The following is a 14536-nucleotide window of genomic DNA, read 5'->3' as shown; positions in this document are numbered from 1 at the left end:
ACTGTGATCACAACAGATACGAGTCTTTCAGGTTGGGGAGCTGTCTGGGGATCTCTGACAGCACAAGGAGTTTGGAAATCTCAAGAGGCGAGATTACCAATCAATATTTTAGAACTCTGTGCAATTCTCAGAGCTCTTCAGTTTTGGCCTCTGTTAAAGAGAGAACCGTTCATTTGTTTTCAGACAGACAATATCACAACGGTGGCATATGTCAATCATCAGGGTGGGACTCACAGTCCCCAAGCTATGAAAGAAGTATCTTGGATACTTGTTAAGGCGGAATCCAGCTCTTGTCTAATTTCTGCGGTTCATATCCCAGGTGTAGACAATTGGGAGGCGGATTATCTCAGCTGTCAGACGTTACATCCAGGGGAGTGGTCTCTCCATCCGGATGTGTTTTCTCAGATTGTTCAGATGTGGGGTCTTCCAGAAATAGATCTGATGGCTTCTCATCTAAACAAGAAACTTCCCAGATACCTGTCCAGGTCCAGGGATTCTCAGGCGGAAGCAGTGGATGGGCTGACACTTCCTTGGTGTTATCAACCTGCTTATATCTTCCCGCCTCTAGTTCTTCTTCCGAGAGTGATCTCCAAGAACATCATGGAACAATCGTTTGTGTTGCTGGTGGCTCCAGCATGGCCCCACAGGTTTTGGTATGCGGATCTTGTTTGGATGTCCAGTTGCCAACCTTGGCCACTTCCGTTAAGGCCGGACCTACTGTCTCAAGGTCCGTTTTTCCATCAGGATCTCAAATCATTAAATTTGAAGGTATGGAAATTGAACGCTTAGTATTAAGTCATAGAGGTTTCTCTGACTCAGTAATTAATACTATGTTACAAGCTCGTAAATCTGTCTCTAGGAAGATTTATTATTGAGTTTGGAAGATTTACATTTCATGTTGTTCTTCTCATAAATTCTCTTGGCATTCTTTTAGAATTCCTAGAATTTTACAGTTTCTCCAGGATGGTTTGGATAGGGGTTTGTCTGCAAGTTCCTTGAAGGGACAAATCTCTGCTCTTTCTGTTTTATTTCACAGAAAGATTGCTAAACTTCCTGATATTCACTGTTTTGTACAGGCTTTAGTTCGAATTAAGCCCAACATTAAATCAATTTCTCCTCCTTGGAGTCTTAATTTGGTTTTGAAGGTGTTAAAGGCTCCTCCGTTTGAGCCTATGCATTCTTTGGACATTAAACTACTTTCTTGGAAAGTGTTGTTCCTTTTGGCCATCTCTTCTGCTAGAAGAGTTTGAGCCATCTGCTCTTTCTTGTGAATCTCCTTTTCTGATTTTTCATCAAGATAAGGCGGTTTTGAGGACTTCATTTGAATTTTTACCTAAGGTTGTGAATTCTAACAACATTAGTAGAGAAATTGTTGTCCCTTCCTTGTGTCCTAATCCTAAGAATCCTTTGGAAAGATCCTTACATTCTTTGGATGTGGTAAGAGCTTTGAAATATTATGTTGAAGCTACTAAAGATTTCAGGAAGACTTCTAGTCTATTTATTATATTTTCTGGTCCTAGGAAAGGTCAGAAGGCCTCTGCTATTTCCTTGGCCTCTTGGTTAAAGCTTTTGATTCTTCAAGCTTATTTGGAGTCGGGTCAAGCCCCGCCTCAGAGGATTACAGCTCATTCTACTAGATCAGTCTCCACTTCGTGGGCTTTTAAGAATGAAGCTTCAGTTGATCAGATTTGCAAAGCAGCGACTTGGTCCTCTTTGCATACATTTACTAAATTCTACCGTTTTGATGTATTTGCTTCTTCTGAAGCAGTTTTTGGTAGAAAAGTTCTTCAGGCAGCTGTTTCAGTTTGATTCTTCTGCTGCTATTTTAAGTTTTTCTTTTCTTCATGAGAATAACTTATATTTGGGTTGTGGATTCTTTTTTCAGCATTTGGCTGTTGTTTATTTTTTATCCCTCCCTCTCTAGTGACTCTTACGTGGAGTTCCACATCTTGGATATTTGATATCCCATACGTCACTAGCTCATGGACTCTTGCCAATTACATGAAAGAAAACATAATTTATGTAAGAACTTACCTAATAAATTCATTTCTTTCATATTGGCAAGAGTCCATGAGGCCCAACCTTTTTATGGTGGTTATGATTTTTTTTGTATAAAGCACAATTATTTCTAAATTCCTTTGTTGATGCTTTTTACTACTTTCTTTATCACCCCACTACTTGGCTATTCGTTAAACTGAATTGTGGGTGTGGTGAGGGGTGTATTTATAGGCATTTTGAGGTTTGGGAAACTTTGCCCCTCCTGGTAGGATTGTATATCCCATACGTCACTAGCTCATGGACTCTTGCCAATATGAAAGAAATGAATTTATCAGGTAAGTTCTTACATAAATTATGTTTTTTCTAGTTGGCAGCAGTTCTGGTTTTCACCTATTTACCAAACTATCTTTATTACTTCTTCCTCATATGCTTGGCTGTAGTTCAGGGAAGTGATAGGGGTATAAAAGCTCTTGGTTTAGGGTATCTTTGCCACCTCCTGGTGGCCAGGTGATACTTACCAAAAGTATGGAATCATGGACTGTCACCACCAAGAAATAAAGGAATTTATTAGGTAAGAATACATCTGTTTTTTGTTTGCACCAATATCACAATGGACTCAGACATGTATATATTGTAGGATTTAAATTTAAATTATTGGGACTTGAAAGACAAAATTAAACTACTCTTCTTAAATGACATGATTTTCTATAACATCACTAAACCCAATAGGCACCGGCTTGGGGGAAATATATTTGCCATAGAGAAACCAGAGCTTCCATCCAGCCGTCTTTTGGTTAAAAATCTAAATTGACATTACTTCCTCAGTGATCAGGAGCAACATTCAGATGTTACTGCATTTGTTGTTAGTATAGAGCATTAAGTTACTCAGTTCAGCAAGTCAAGAGATGAACATCTGAGATTCACAGTCTGTATCTAAAAAGAATCCTACTATACGTTTTCATGTTGTAGTAAACATTTTATATTCAGTTAACTGATCCGAATGACAAAATTAGTGCTTTGAAATCTATGCTAAGCAAACATTTGATAAACTGAGAGGTTTGCCATTGGCAAAAATGATTTCTATCACATTCAGATGCTGTTGAATCAGAGAATAAAAATTTGACTCATAAACAAGGCACGTTTTTAAGGATACTTTTTGATTACTACCTCCTGTTGTGGTTGTCTATCATAATATGATATAAAAAAAATCTATAATATGGAATTATTTTTGATAAAGTATTAACAAGATAGTCTGAGCAGAACGGTAATAAGATGATAAATTATCTCTTTTTCCTTTAGAAGCAACTGAGGAAATTTTCAAAATTGCCTCGATGGCTCCTGGTGCTCTTTTGCTTGAGGCACAAAAAGAATATGAGGTAAATGTAATGATTCAGTAAAATATTATATGTTTTTTATATATATATATATATATATATACTATATACTATATATAAAATGTGTATGTGTTTTGGGTTTTGTTTTTTTAGAAAGAAAGTCAGAAGGCTGATGATTATCTGCGTGAGATAAAGGATCAAAACCTTCTGTCTGAAGCTGTGGAGCAATGTATAGAAGCAGCTGGGTATGAACATGCACCAGAAATGCAGAAATCACTGCTGAGAGTAAGTTTCCTCAGTCACTATACATTGTTAATTGTATCTATGTTTCTTTCATGTAATTAGCAAGAGTCCATGAGCTAGTGACGTATGGGATATACATTCCTACCAGGAGGGGCAAAGTTTCCCAAACCTTAAAATGCCTATAAATACACCCCTCACCACACCCACAATTCAGTTTTTACAAACTTTGCCTCCGATGGAGGTGGTGAAGTAAGTTTGTGCTAGATTCTACGTTGATATGCGCTCCGCAGCAAGTTGGAGCCCGGTTTTCCTCTCAGCGTGCAGTGAATGTCAGAGGGATGTGAGGAGAGTATTGCCTATTTGAATGCAGTGATCTCCTTCTAAGGGGTCTATTTCATAGGTTCTCTGTTATCGGTCGTAGAGATTCATCTCTTACCTCCCTTTTCAGATCGACGATATACTCTTATATATACCATTACCTCTGCTGATTCTCGTTTCAGTACTGGTTTGGCTATCTGCTATATGTAGATGAGTGTCCTGGGGTAAGTAAGTCTTATTTTCTGTGACACTCCTAGCTATGGTTGGGCACTTTGTTTATAAAGTTCTAAATATATGTATTCAAACATTTATTTGCCTTGACTCAGAATGTTCAACTTTCCTTATTTTTCAGACAGTCAGTTTCATATTTGGGATAATGCATTTTAATTTAACATTTTTTACCTTAAAATTTGACTTTTTTCCCTGTGGGCTGTTAGGCTCGCGGGGGCTGAAAATGCTTCATTTTATTGCGTCATTCTTGGCGCGGACTTTTTTGGCGCAAAAATTCTATTTCCGTTTCCGGCGTCATACGTGTCGCCGGAAGTTGCGTCATTCTTTGACGTTATTTTGCGCCAAAAATGTCGGCGTTCCGGATGTGGCGTCATTTTTGGCGCCAAAAAGCATTTAGGCGCCAAATAATGTGGGCGTCTTATTTGGCGCGAAAAAATATGGGCGTCACTTTTGTCTCCACATTATTTAAGTCTCATTTTGTATTGCTTCTGGTTGCTAGAAGCTTGTTCTTTGGCATTTATTCCCATTCCTGAAACTGTCATTTAAGGAATTTGATCAATTTTGCTTTATATGTTGTTTTTTTCTTTTACATATTGCAAGATGTTCCACGTTGCAACTGAGTCAGAAGATACTTCAGGAAAATCACTGCACAATGCTGGAGCTACCAAGCTAAGTGTATCTGCTATAAACTTTTGGTATCTGTTTCTCCAGCTGTTATTTGTATTGCATGTCATGTCAAACTTATTAATGCAGATAAAATTTCCTTTAGTACTGTTACATTACCTGTTGCTGTTCCGTCAACATCTAATTTTCAGAGTGTTCCTGATAACATAAGAGATTTTATTTTTTAAATCCATTAAGAAGGCTATGTCTGTTATTTTTCCTTCTAGTATACATAAAAGTCTTTTAAAACTTCTCTTTTTTTCAGATGAATTTTTAAATGAACATCATCATTCTGATACTGATAATGGTTCTTCTGGTTCTGAGGTTTCTGTCTCAGAGGTTGATGCTGATAAATCTTTGTATTTGTTCAAGTTGGAATTTATTCGTTCTTTACTTAAAGAAGTGTTATTTGCATTAGAAATAGAGGATTCTGGTCCTCTTGATACTAAATGTAAACGTTTAAATAAGGTTTTTAAATCTCCTGTAGTTATTCCAGAAGTGTTTTATCTCCCTGATGCTATTTCTGAAGTAATTTCCAGGGAATGGAATAATTTGGGTAATTTATTTACTCCTTCTAGACGTTTAAGCAAATTATATCCTGTGCCATCTGACAGATTAGAGTTTTTTGGGACAAAAATCCCTAAGGTTATGGGGCTGTCTCTACTCCTGCTAATGTACTACTATTCCTACGGCAGATAGTACTTCATTTAAGGATCCTTTAGATAGGAAAATTGATTCCTTTCTAAGAAAAGCTTACTTATGTTCAGGTAATCTTCTTAGACCTGCTATATTTTTAGCGGATGTTGCTGCAGCTTCAACTTTTTGGTTAGAAGCTTTAGCGCAACAAGTAACAGATCATAATTTTATAGCATTATTTTTATTCTGTAACATGCTAATAATTTTATTGGTGATACCATCTTTTGATATCATTAGAGTTGATGTCAGGTATATGTCTCTAGCTATTTTAGCTAGAATAGCTTTATGGATTAAACTTGGAATGCTGACATGTCTTCTAAGTCAACTTTGCTTTCCCTTTCTTTCCAGGGTAAATAATCATTTTCGTTCCTTTCCTCACAAGGAACAAAAGCCTGATCCTTCATCCTCAGGAGCGGTATCAGTTTGGAAACTATTTCCAGTTTGGAATATATCCAAGCCTTATAGAAACCTATAGCCAGCTCCTAAGTACCTATGAAGGTGCGGCCCTTATTCCAGCTCAGCTGGTATGGGGCAGATTACGTTTTCTTCAAAGAAATTTGGATCAATTCCGTTCTTAATCTCTGGTTTCAGAAACATTGTTTCAGAAAGGTACAGAATTGGCTTCAAGTTAAGGCCTCCTGCTAAGAGATTCTTTTCTTTCCCGTGTCCCAGTTAACACAGCAAAGGCTCAGCATTTCTGAAATGTGTTTCAGATCTAGAGTTGGCTGGAGTATTTATGCCAGTTCCAGTTCTGGAACAGGGGCTGGGGTCTTATTTTATCTCTTCATTGTACCAAAGAAGGTCAATTCCTTCAGACCAGTTCCGGATCTATCATTATTGAATCATTATGTTAGGATACCAACATTCAAGATGGTTACTGTAGGACTATCCTGCCTTTTGTTTAGCAAGGGCATTATATGTCTACAATATATTTACAGGATGTGTATCTGCATATTCCGATTCATCCAGATCACTTTTAGTATCTGAGATTCTCTTTTTAGACAAGCATTACCAGTTTTGTGGCTCTACCGTTTGGCTTAGCCTCAGTTCCAAGAATTTTTTTCAAAAGTTCTCGGTGCCCTTCTTTCTGTAATCAGAGAATAGGGTTTTGGTATTTCCTTATTTGGACGATATCTTGGTATTTGCTCAGTCTTCTCATTTTCGAAGAATCTCATACGAATCGACTTGTGTTGTTTCTTCAAGTTCATGGTTGGAGGATCAATTTACCAATCAGTTCATTGATTCCTCAGACAAGGGTAACCTTTTTAGGTTTCTAGATAAATTCAGTGTCTATGACTCTGTCCTTGTCAGACAAGAGAAGTTTAACATTGATATCAGCTTGTCAAAACCTTCAGTCACAATCATTCCCTTTGGTAGCCTTATGCATGGAAATGTTGGGTCTTAGGACTGCCGCATCAGATGCGATCTCCTTTGCTCGTTTTCACATGCGACCTCTTCAGCTCTGTATGCTGAACCAATGGTGCAGGGATTACTCAAAGATATCTCAATTAATATCTTTAAACCGATTTTACAACACTCTCTGACATGGTGGACAGATCACCATCGTTTAGTTCAGGGGGCTTCTTTGTTCTTCCGACCTGGACTATAATCTCAACAGATGCAAGTCTTACAGGTTGGGGAGCTGTGTGGGGGTATCTGACGGCACAAGGGGTTTGGGAATCTCAGGAGGTGAGATTTCCGATCAATATTTTGGAACTCCGTGCAATTTTCAGAGCTCTTCAGTCTTGGCCTCTTCTGAAGAGAGAGTTGTTCATTTGTTTTCAGATAGACAATGTCACAACTGTGGCATACATCAATCATCAAGGAGGGACTCACAGTCCTCTGGCTATGAAAGAAGTATCTCGAATTTTGGTTTGGGCGGAATCCAGCTCCTGTCTAATCTCTGCGGTTCATATCCCAGGTATGGACAATTGGAAAGCGGATTATCTCAGTCGTCAAACGTTGCATCCGGGCGAATGGTCTCTTCACCCAGAGGTATTTCTTCAGATTGTTCAAATGTAGGAACTTCCAGAAATAGATCTGATGGCTTCTCATCTAAACAAGAAACTTCCCAGGTATCTGTCCAGATCCCGGGATCCTCAGGCGGAGGCAGTGGATGCATTATCACTTCCTTGGAAGTATCATCCTCCCTATATCTTTCCGCCTCTAGTTCTTCTTCCAAGAGTAACCTCCAAGATTCTGAAGGAATGCTCGTTTGTTCTGCTGGTAGCTCCGGCATGGCCTTACAGGTTTTGGTATGCGGATCTTGTCCGGATGGCCTCTTGCCAACCGTGGACTCTTCCGTTAAGACCAGACCTTTTGTCTCAAGGTCCTTTTTTTCCATCAGGATCTGAAATCCTTAAATTTAAAGGTATGGCGATTGAACGCTTGATTCTTGGTCAAAGAGGTTTCTCTGACTCTGTGATTAATACTATGTTACAGGCTCGTACATCTGTATCCAGAGAGATATATTATAGAGTCTGGAAGACTTATATTTCTTGGTGTCTTTCTCATCATTTTTCTTGGCATTCTTTTAGAATACCGAGAATATTACAGTATTCTTCAGGATGGTTTAGATAAGGGTTTGTCCGCAAGTTCCTTGAAAGGTCAAATCTCTGCTCTTTCTGTTCTTTTTCACAGAAAGATTGCTATTCTTCCTGATATTCATTGTTTTGTACAAGCTTTGGTTCGTATAAAGCCTGTCATTAAGTCAATTTCTCCTCCTTGGAGTTTGAATTTGGTTCTGGGGGCTCTTCAAGCTCCTCCATTTGAACCTATGCATTCATTGGATATTAAATTACTTTCTTGGAAAGTTTTTTGTTCCTTTTGGCCATCTCTTCTGCCAGAAGAGTTTCTGAATTATCTGCTCTTTCTTGTGAGTCTCCTTTTCTGATTTTTCATCAGGATAAGGCGGTGTTGCGAACTTCTTTTGAATTTTTACCTAAAGTTGTGAATTCCAACAACATTAGTAGAGAAATTGTGGTTCCTTCATTATGTCCTAATCCTAAGAATTCTAAGGAGAAATCGTTGCATTCTTTGGATGTTGTTAGAGCTTTGAAATATTATGTTGAAGCTACGAAATCTTTTCGTAAGACTTCTAGTCTATTTGTTATTTTTTCCGGTTCTAGAAAAGGCCAGAAAGCTTCTGCCATTTCTTTGGCATCTTGGTTGAAATCTTTAATTCATCTTGCCTATGTTGAGTCGGGTAAAACTCCGCCTCAGAGAATTACAGCTCATTCTACTAGGTCAGTTTCTACTTCCTGGGCGTTTAGGAATGAAGCTTCGGTTGACCAGATCTGCAAAGCAGCGACTTGGTCCTCTTTGCATACTTTTACTAAATTCTACCATTTTGATGTATTTTCTTCTTCTGAAGCAGTTTTTGGTAGAAAAGTACTTCAGGCAGCGGTTTCAGTTTGAATCTTCTGCTTATGTTTTTCATTAAACTTTATTTTGGGTGTGGATTATTTTCAGCAGGAATTGGCTGTCTTTATTTTATCCCTCCCTCTCTAGTGACTCTTGTGTGGAAAGATCCACTTCTTGGGTAGTCATTATCCCATACGTCACTAGCTCATGGACTCTTGCTAATTACATGAAAGAAAACATAATTTATGTAAGAACTTACCTGATAAATTCATTTCTTTCATATTAGCAAGAGTCCATGAGGCCCGCCCTTTTTTTGTGGTGGTTATGATTTTGTATAAAGCACAATTATTCCAATTCCTTATTTTATATGCTTTCGCACTTTTTTCTTATCACCCCACTTCTTGGCTATTCGTTAAACTGAATTGTGGGTGTGGTGAGGGGTGTATTTATAGGCATTTTAAGGTTTGGGAAACTTTGCCCCTCCTGGTAGGAATGTATATCCCATACGTCACTAGCTCATGGACTCTTGCTAATATGAAAGAAATGAATTTATCAGGTAAGTTCTTACATAAATTATGTTTTTTTTAAAACATAACAAAAAACCTCCAGATTTCAGAATGATACTGCGTATATGATTTTAATTGACAACCATTTGTATAATTACAAATGTAAAATATGCTTCTTTTTTTTTTTAAAGTTCTACATTTAATTTATGTAGCGTTCACCTTTTATTAAAATGCCAACAAAATGAATGTATGATTGTCATATTATAGAACAGTACAGCAAGTAATGTAATAGTTATATCTTGTTCATTTAGTTTAGTTACTTAAAGGAATAGTCTAGTCAAAATTAAACTTGCATGATTCTGTTAGAGAATTCAATTTTAAGCAACTTTCTAATTTACTCCTATTATCAATTTTTCTTCGTTCTCTTGGTATCTTTATTTTAATGTAAGCTTAGGAGCTGGGCCATTTTTGGTTTAGCACATGGGTAGCGCTTGCTGATTGGTGGCTACATTTAGGCACCAGGGCCAGATGGGTACTCAGGAATTTTTTACAAATTGTTGCAGCCTATCTTAATACCACAACTAGTAAAAGTATTTAATTCCATTCTACAAAACAAGGTAATCCCCTCAGAAATGCTAGCAGCTAGAATCACAGTAATCCCGAAACCAGGCAAAAATAAGCAGCATTGCCAAAACTACAGACCTTTTTCGTTGATAAACCAGGACATAAAATTACTCACTAAAATATTAGCAAATCGACTTAACCCCATACTTACTAATGTGATACACTTGGATCAAGTGGGCTTTGTGTCCAGTAGAGAAGCACCAGACAATACGCGCAAAGTGATAGATTTGATTAATATTGATACGGTCCGGGGAGCGCCTTCTCTGTTTCTTGCTTTAGATGCAGAGAAGGCTTTCGACAGAGTTAACTGGCAATATATGTTTGCGGTCCTTAAGAAAATAGGTATTAGGGGAGCTTTCCATGATGCGATTGCTAATCTTTACTCATCCCCAATGGCATTTGTCAGACTATCTGGCTACCAATCTAAGTCAATACACATTAAGAATGGCACTCGCCAAGGTTGCCAGCTTTCTCCTCTGCTATTTGCGCTCTGCATTGAGCCACTAGCAGTTAAAATAAGAGACGATCATAACATAGCAGGTATTAATGACGGGGTGCTGGAACACAAATTGTCACTATTCGCGGACGATGTTATCTTATCACTCACTAAGCCAATGTTGTCCCTCCCCCCTTTATACCAAATAATGCAACAATTCAGCAACCTCTCAGTCTACAAAATAAATGAGGACAAGTGCGAGGCCTTGAGCATTAAACTTCCACACCACACTAAGAAACTGCTGGAACTAAATTTCGCATTTAAATGGGCTAAGAAGTCCATCAGATACTTAGGGATAAACCTACCAACTAACATATACACCCTTTACCAAGCTAATTATATACCTATGTTCAAGCATATTAGAGACCTAATTAGTAAATGGATTAAATTTAAAATTTCCCTATACGGTAGAATCATCTCCACTAAAATGACCCTATTGCCTAAATTATTATACTTGTTCAGGGCCCTCCCTATTTCTGTTCCACTTTCAGAACTACATAAACTTCAAAGAGACTTGTTAAGATTCATTTGGCAAGGGAATAAATAAAAAAGTAATGTGTACAAACAGGAGTGAAGGAGGAGTGAGGGTGCCTAATTTAATCCCATATTACTATGCGGCAAGGATGTCACAAACCCTACATTGGTTCAGAGAATGTCAAAGAAAGCGATGGACTCATATTGAGTCAAACATTATAGGGACAGACTTCCTAACCAGATTGCTTTGGGCTCCAAATCTTACAAAACCCACCCAGAATGGCAAATACATTGCGATCGAACACACTATCTTCTTATGGAAATCACTAAATTCTAAATACACACTTACTAGAGATAGTTCTATATTAACCCCATTGGTGACACTCGATTCTTCCGTAGATTTAGGGGTTCAACAGAAATGGTCCAATGAAGAACTTTACAGAATAGCAGACATAATTATAGCAGATAAAATAATGTCTTTTGAGCAATACCAGAATTTAGACACTAACGACAAAAACATATGGTATCATTACTTACAACTGAGATCGCAAGCAAATGAAATAATAGGCAAAGTAAAACTCCTCCCAAACACAACTCTAGAAACACTCTGACTCACCACCTCCCAGATACAAGGAGCGATATCAACTTTATACTCTATTTTCAATTCCTTTGGTAGTATAGAGAAGACACAAACCATCCATAGATCCTTTACGCAGAACGCTTTACTCAAAGAAAACTATATAAAAGTAGCTTTTAGATGGTATCTCCACCCCACGAGGACACATGGGTCAGAGGGCTCACTATCACATCTATGCTATAGGGGATGCAGGGAAAGGGGTTCATATATCCATATGTGGTGGGAGTGCGAACGAATTAGGGTTATTTGGGAATATACCTCACAACTATTAAGTGCAATTTTTCAAAAACAAATAACATTAACAATATAACAGGCTCTTCTTCACTTCCCGGTCCCTGGAATTTCAAAGATCCACCTTAAACTAGTTATGATGGTATGTACCATAGTTAAAATTAGCGTGGCTCAATTCTGGAAGTCTGCCCCCCCTGACTTTTCCTTTATATATAATAAACTAGAGTATCACTACAATATGGCATGTGCAGCAGCTGAAACCCTTAACGACATGGAGAGATTCCTAGTAAGATGGGAACCTTTTATAATGTACCATGAATCAAAAAAGGGCAGAAAGAATAATGCTATTGCTTTAGATACTGAGCTTCAGAATATGAGCCGGGGCCCACGATGAAGATAACTGCAAAGACGGTTACAATAACAGGTGGGTGTATAGTGGTCCTGTTGTTAACCAAGTAAGCTGTAAGTTCATATACACAGTTTGTTTATGATTATTGTGAATCGATGATGGAAAATGCTTTCACTTGAAGCTGTATATTGTATCACAAGAAAATTGTATAGAGGAATGCTTGATACATATATGTAGAGTATATTTTATTTTATATGTAAAAACTTAATAAAAACAATTTCAACATAAATAATACTTTTTTTTTTTTTTCTTCGTTGCAGGCTGCCATGTTTGGAAAATGCTTTGTGGATAAGTTTTCTCCTGCAGCCTATGTAGCCATGTGGCATGATCTTCGTGTCTTAAATGCTGTACATGACTATAAAATTGGGATACCGATAAGCATAACCCAGTATCCTTTTTATTGTGTTAATTTGTAAAGGCTGTTTACAGCACTCTCAATGTGATCATTGACCTAGAGGAATATAATTTATTTGTGCAATACAGTTGTATATATTTATTTTAAAATTGTTGTTTTTAAACAAGTTAGCAATGGACGTAATACAAAATAGTTTATTTTTTCACTTTGTTATACAGAAATACATGCTATTGCAACATAAATTTAATATCAAAATAAGTAAACAAAAATTAACATAGATTCTACCTTTGTTACAATTTATAGCTAGGCAGCCATATATATCGCTTGTTAGCTGCTTAATCTTTAAAGTGATTGTAAAGTTTAATGAATTACTTCCCAGTATCCAAAAAATAATCTTAAAAACACAGGCACTTTAATTAAATTTGACAAAGACGCTTCCTTTTTAAAATATTTACCACTGAGTTACGGTAAACATACCGCCGTTCCTCTGCCCGCGTCTCATACTTTCTTTTACAGATCGATGGCAAATCCGTCTAGGCAGTATTTTGGGGCTAAAGTTGGTGGGAGTGTGGTGTTGGAGAAAAAAAGCGGCACTGAAAAGTGCCTTTACTTTGCGGTCAATGGGAACTGTGCGTTCCCAGTAAATATATATGTATATGCTTATATGCATATATATTTATGTGTTAATATGTGTATATACATATATTAACACATAAATATATATGTATATAATCATATATATTTATAGTTGCTGGGCTACTTACCCCCCTTTGCCACGAGATGTTATGATGCTGTCTATTATGGCATCAGAACGAGGCTCCCATAGGAGCCTATGGAAGCACGCTCTTGTAAGAGGTCGCGTTTGCATTGCTGAAAACTTGTTATACCAGCGCACATTAGCGTGCGCTATTACACAGCGGAGCGCTAATATCGCTCGACTTGTAATCTGGACCTTATTGTTTTTGATGGTTTAGTATTATTCATTCAGATGCATTGTCTAAATCTGTTTCTGATTCTTAAAATATGTAAGACAATATTTGTGAATTCTATGAGATGTCCAGCTCAATTTGTTTTGTGATTTGCAAACCCTTTGCTGTACCTGTCAAGTGAATATTGTCAGAATGATTCTCTTGGTATGCTAATTTATTATACATATTTATGGCACAGTGTGCTTTCTTAGTGTAGTGGTGTGGATTTAACTGCATGATATCTTGGAAGCAGCTATGTTATTTTAAGATTTAATTTACACTATATTCGGTTATATAAAAACAAAATGTATGCTTACCTGATAAAAAAATATCTTTCCGAACATGGAGAGTCCACAATGTCATTCCAATTATTAGTGGGATATTCAACTCCTGGCCAGCAGAAGGAGGCAAAGAGCACCCCAGCTTCCCTTATCCATAATAATCCCCAGTCATTCAGCCGAAGGAAAATGGAAAAAGAAGAAACACAAGGGTTAAAAAGGTGCCTGAGGTTTAAAAAAAAACAAACCTGCCGAATCATAATTAAAAAGAGGACGGGGCCGTGGACTCTCCATGTCCGGAAAGAAAGAAATTTATCAGGTAAGCATACATTTTGTTTTCTTTCCTAAGACATGGAGTGTCAACAACGTCATTCCAATTACTAGTGGGGACCAATACCCAAGCTAGAGGACACGGAATGAAAAGGGAGGGAGTAAAAGGCAGGAGGACCTAAACAGAAGGCACCACCGCTTGAAGAACCTTTCTCCCAAAAGAAGCCTCAGCCGAGGCAAAAGTATCAAATTTGGAAAAAGTATGCAGAGAGGACCTTGTAGTAGCCTTGCTAATCTGTTCCACAGAAGCTTCATTTTTGAAAGCCCAAGAAGAGGAGATAGCCCTAGTGGAATGAGCCGTAATTCTCTCAGGAGGCTGCTGTCCAGCAGTCTCATAAACCAAACGAAGATGTTGTCAAGATAAGGCGCTACAGCAATTCCC

The 14536-nt window shown here is 37.6% G+C and overlaps 1 protein-coding gene across 1 annotated transcript in view; it reads left to right on the top strand.

Annotated features, from left to right (window-relative positions):
• Positions 1 to 14536, top strand: part of VPS16 (VPS16 core subunit of CORVET and HOPS complexes) — a 340863-nt gene that overhangs the window by 103533 nt on the left and 222794 nt on the right. The window contains exons 11-13 of the mRNA XM_053698545.1: positions 3298 to 3374; positions 3486 to 3617; positions 12484 to 12611. Coding sequence (XP_053554520.1) covers positions 3298 to 3374; positions 3486 to 3617; positions 12484 to 12611 — 337 coding nt within the window. The remainder of the gene's footprint in view (positions 1 to 3297; positions 3375 to 3485; positions 3618 to 12483; positions 12612 to 14536) is intronic.

Source organism: Bombina bombina, chromosome 1, assembly GCF_027579735.1.
Source record: "Bombina bombina isolate aBomBom1 chromosome 1, aBomBom1.pri, whole genome shotgun sequence".
Taxonomy (NCBI): Eukaryota; Metazoa; Chordata; class Amphibia; order Anura; family Bombinatoridae; genus Bombina; species Bombina bombina.
This window is presented reverse-complemented; position numbering and strand designations above follow the sequence as displayed.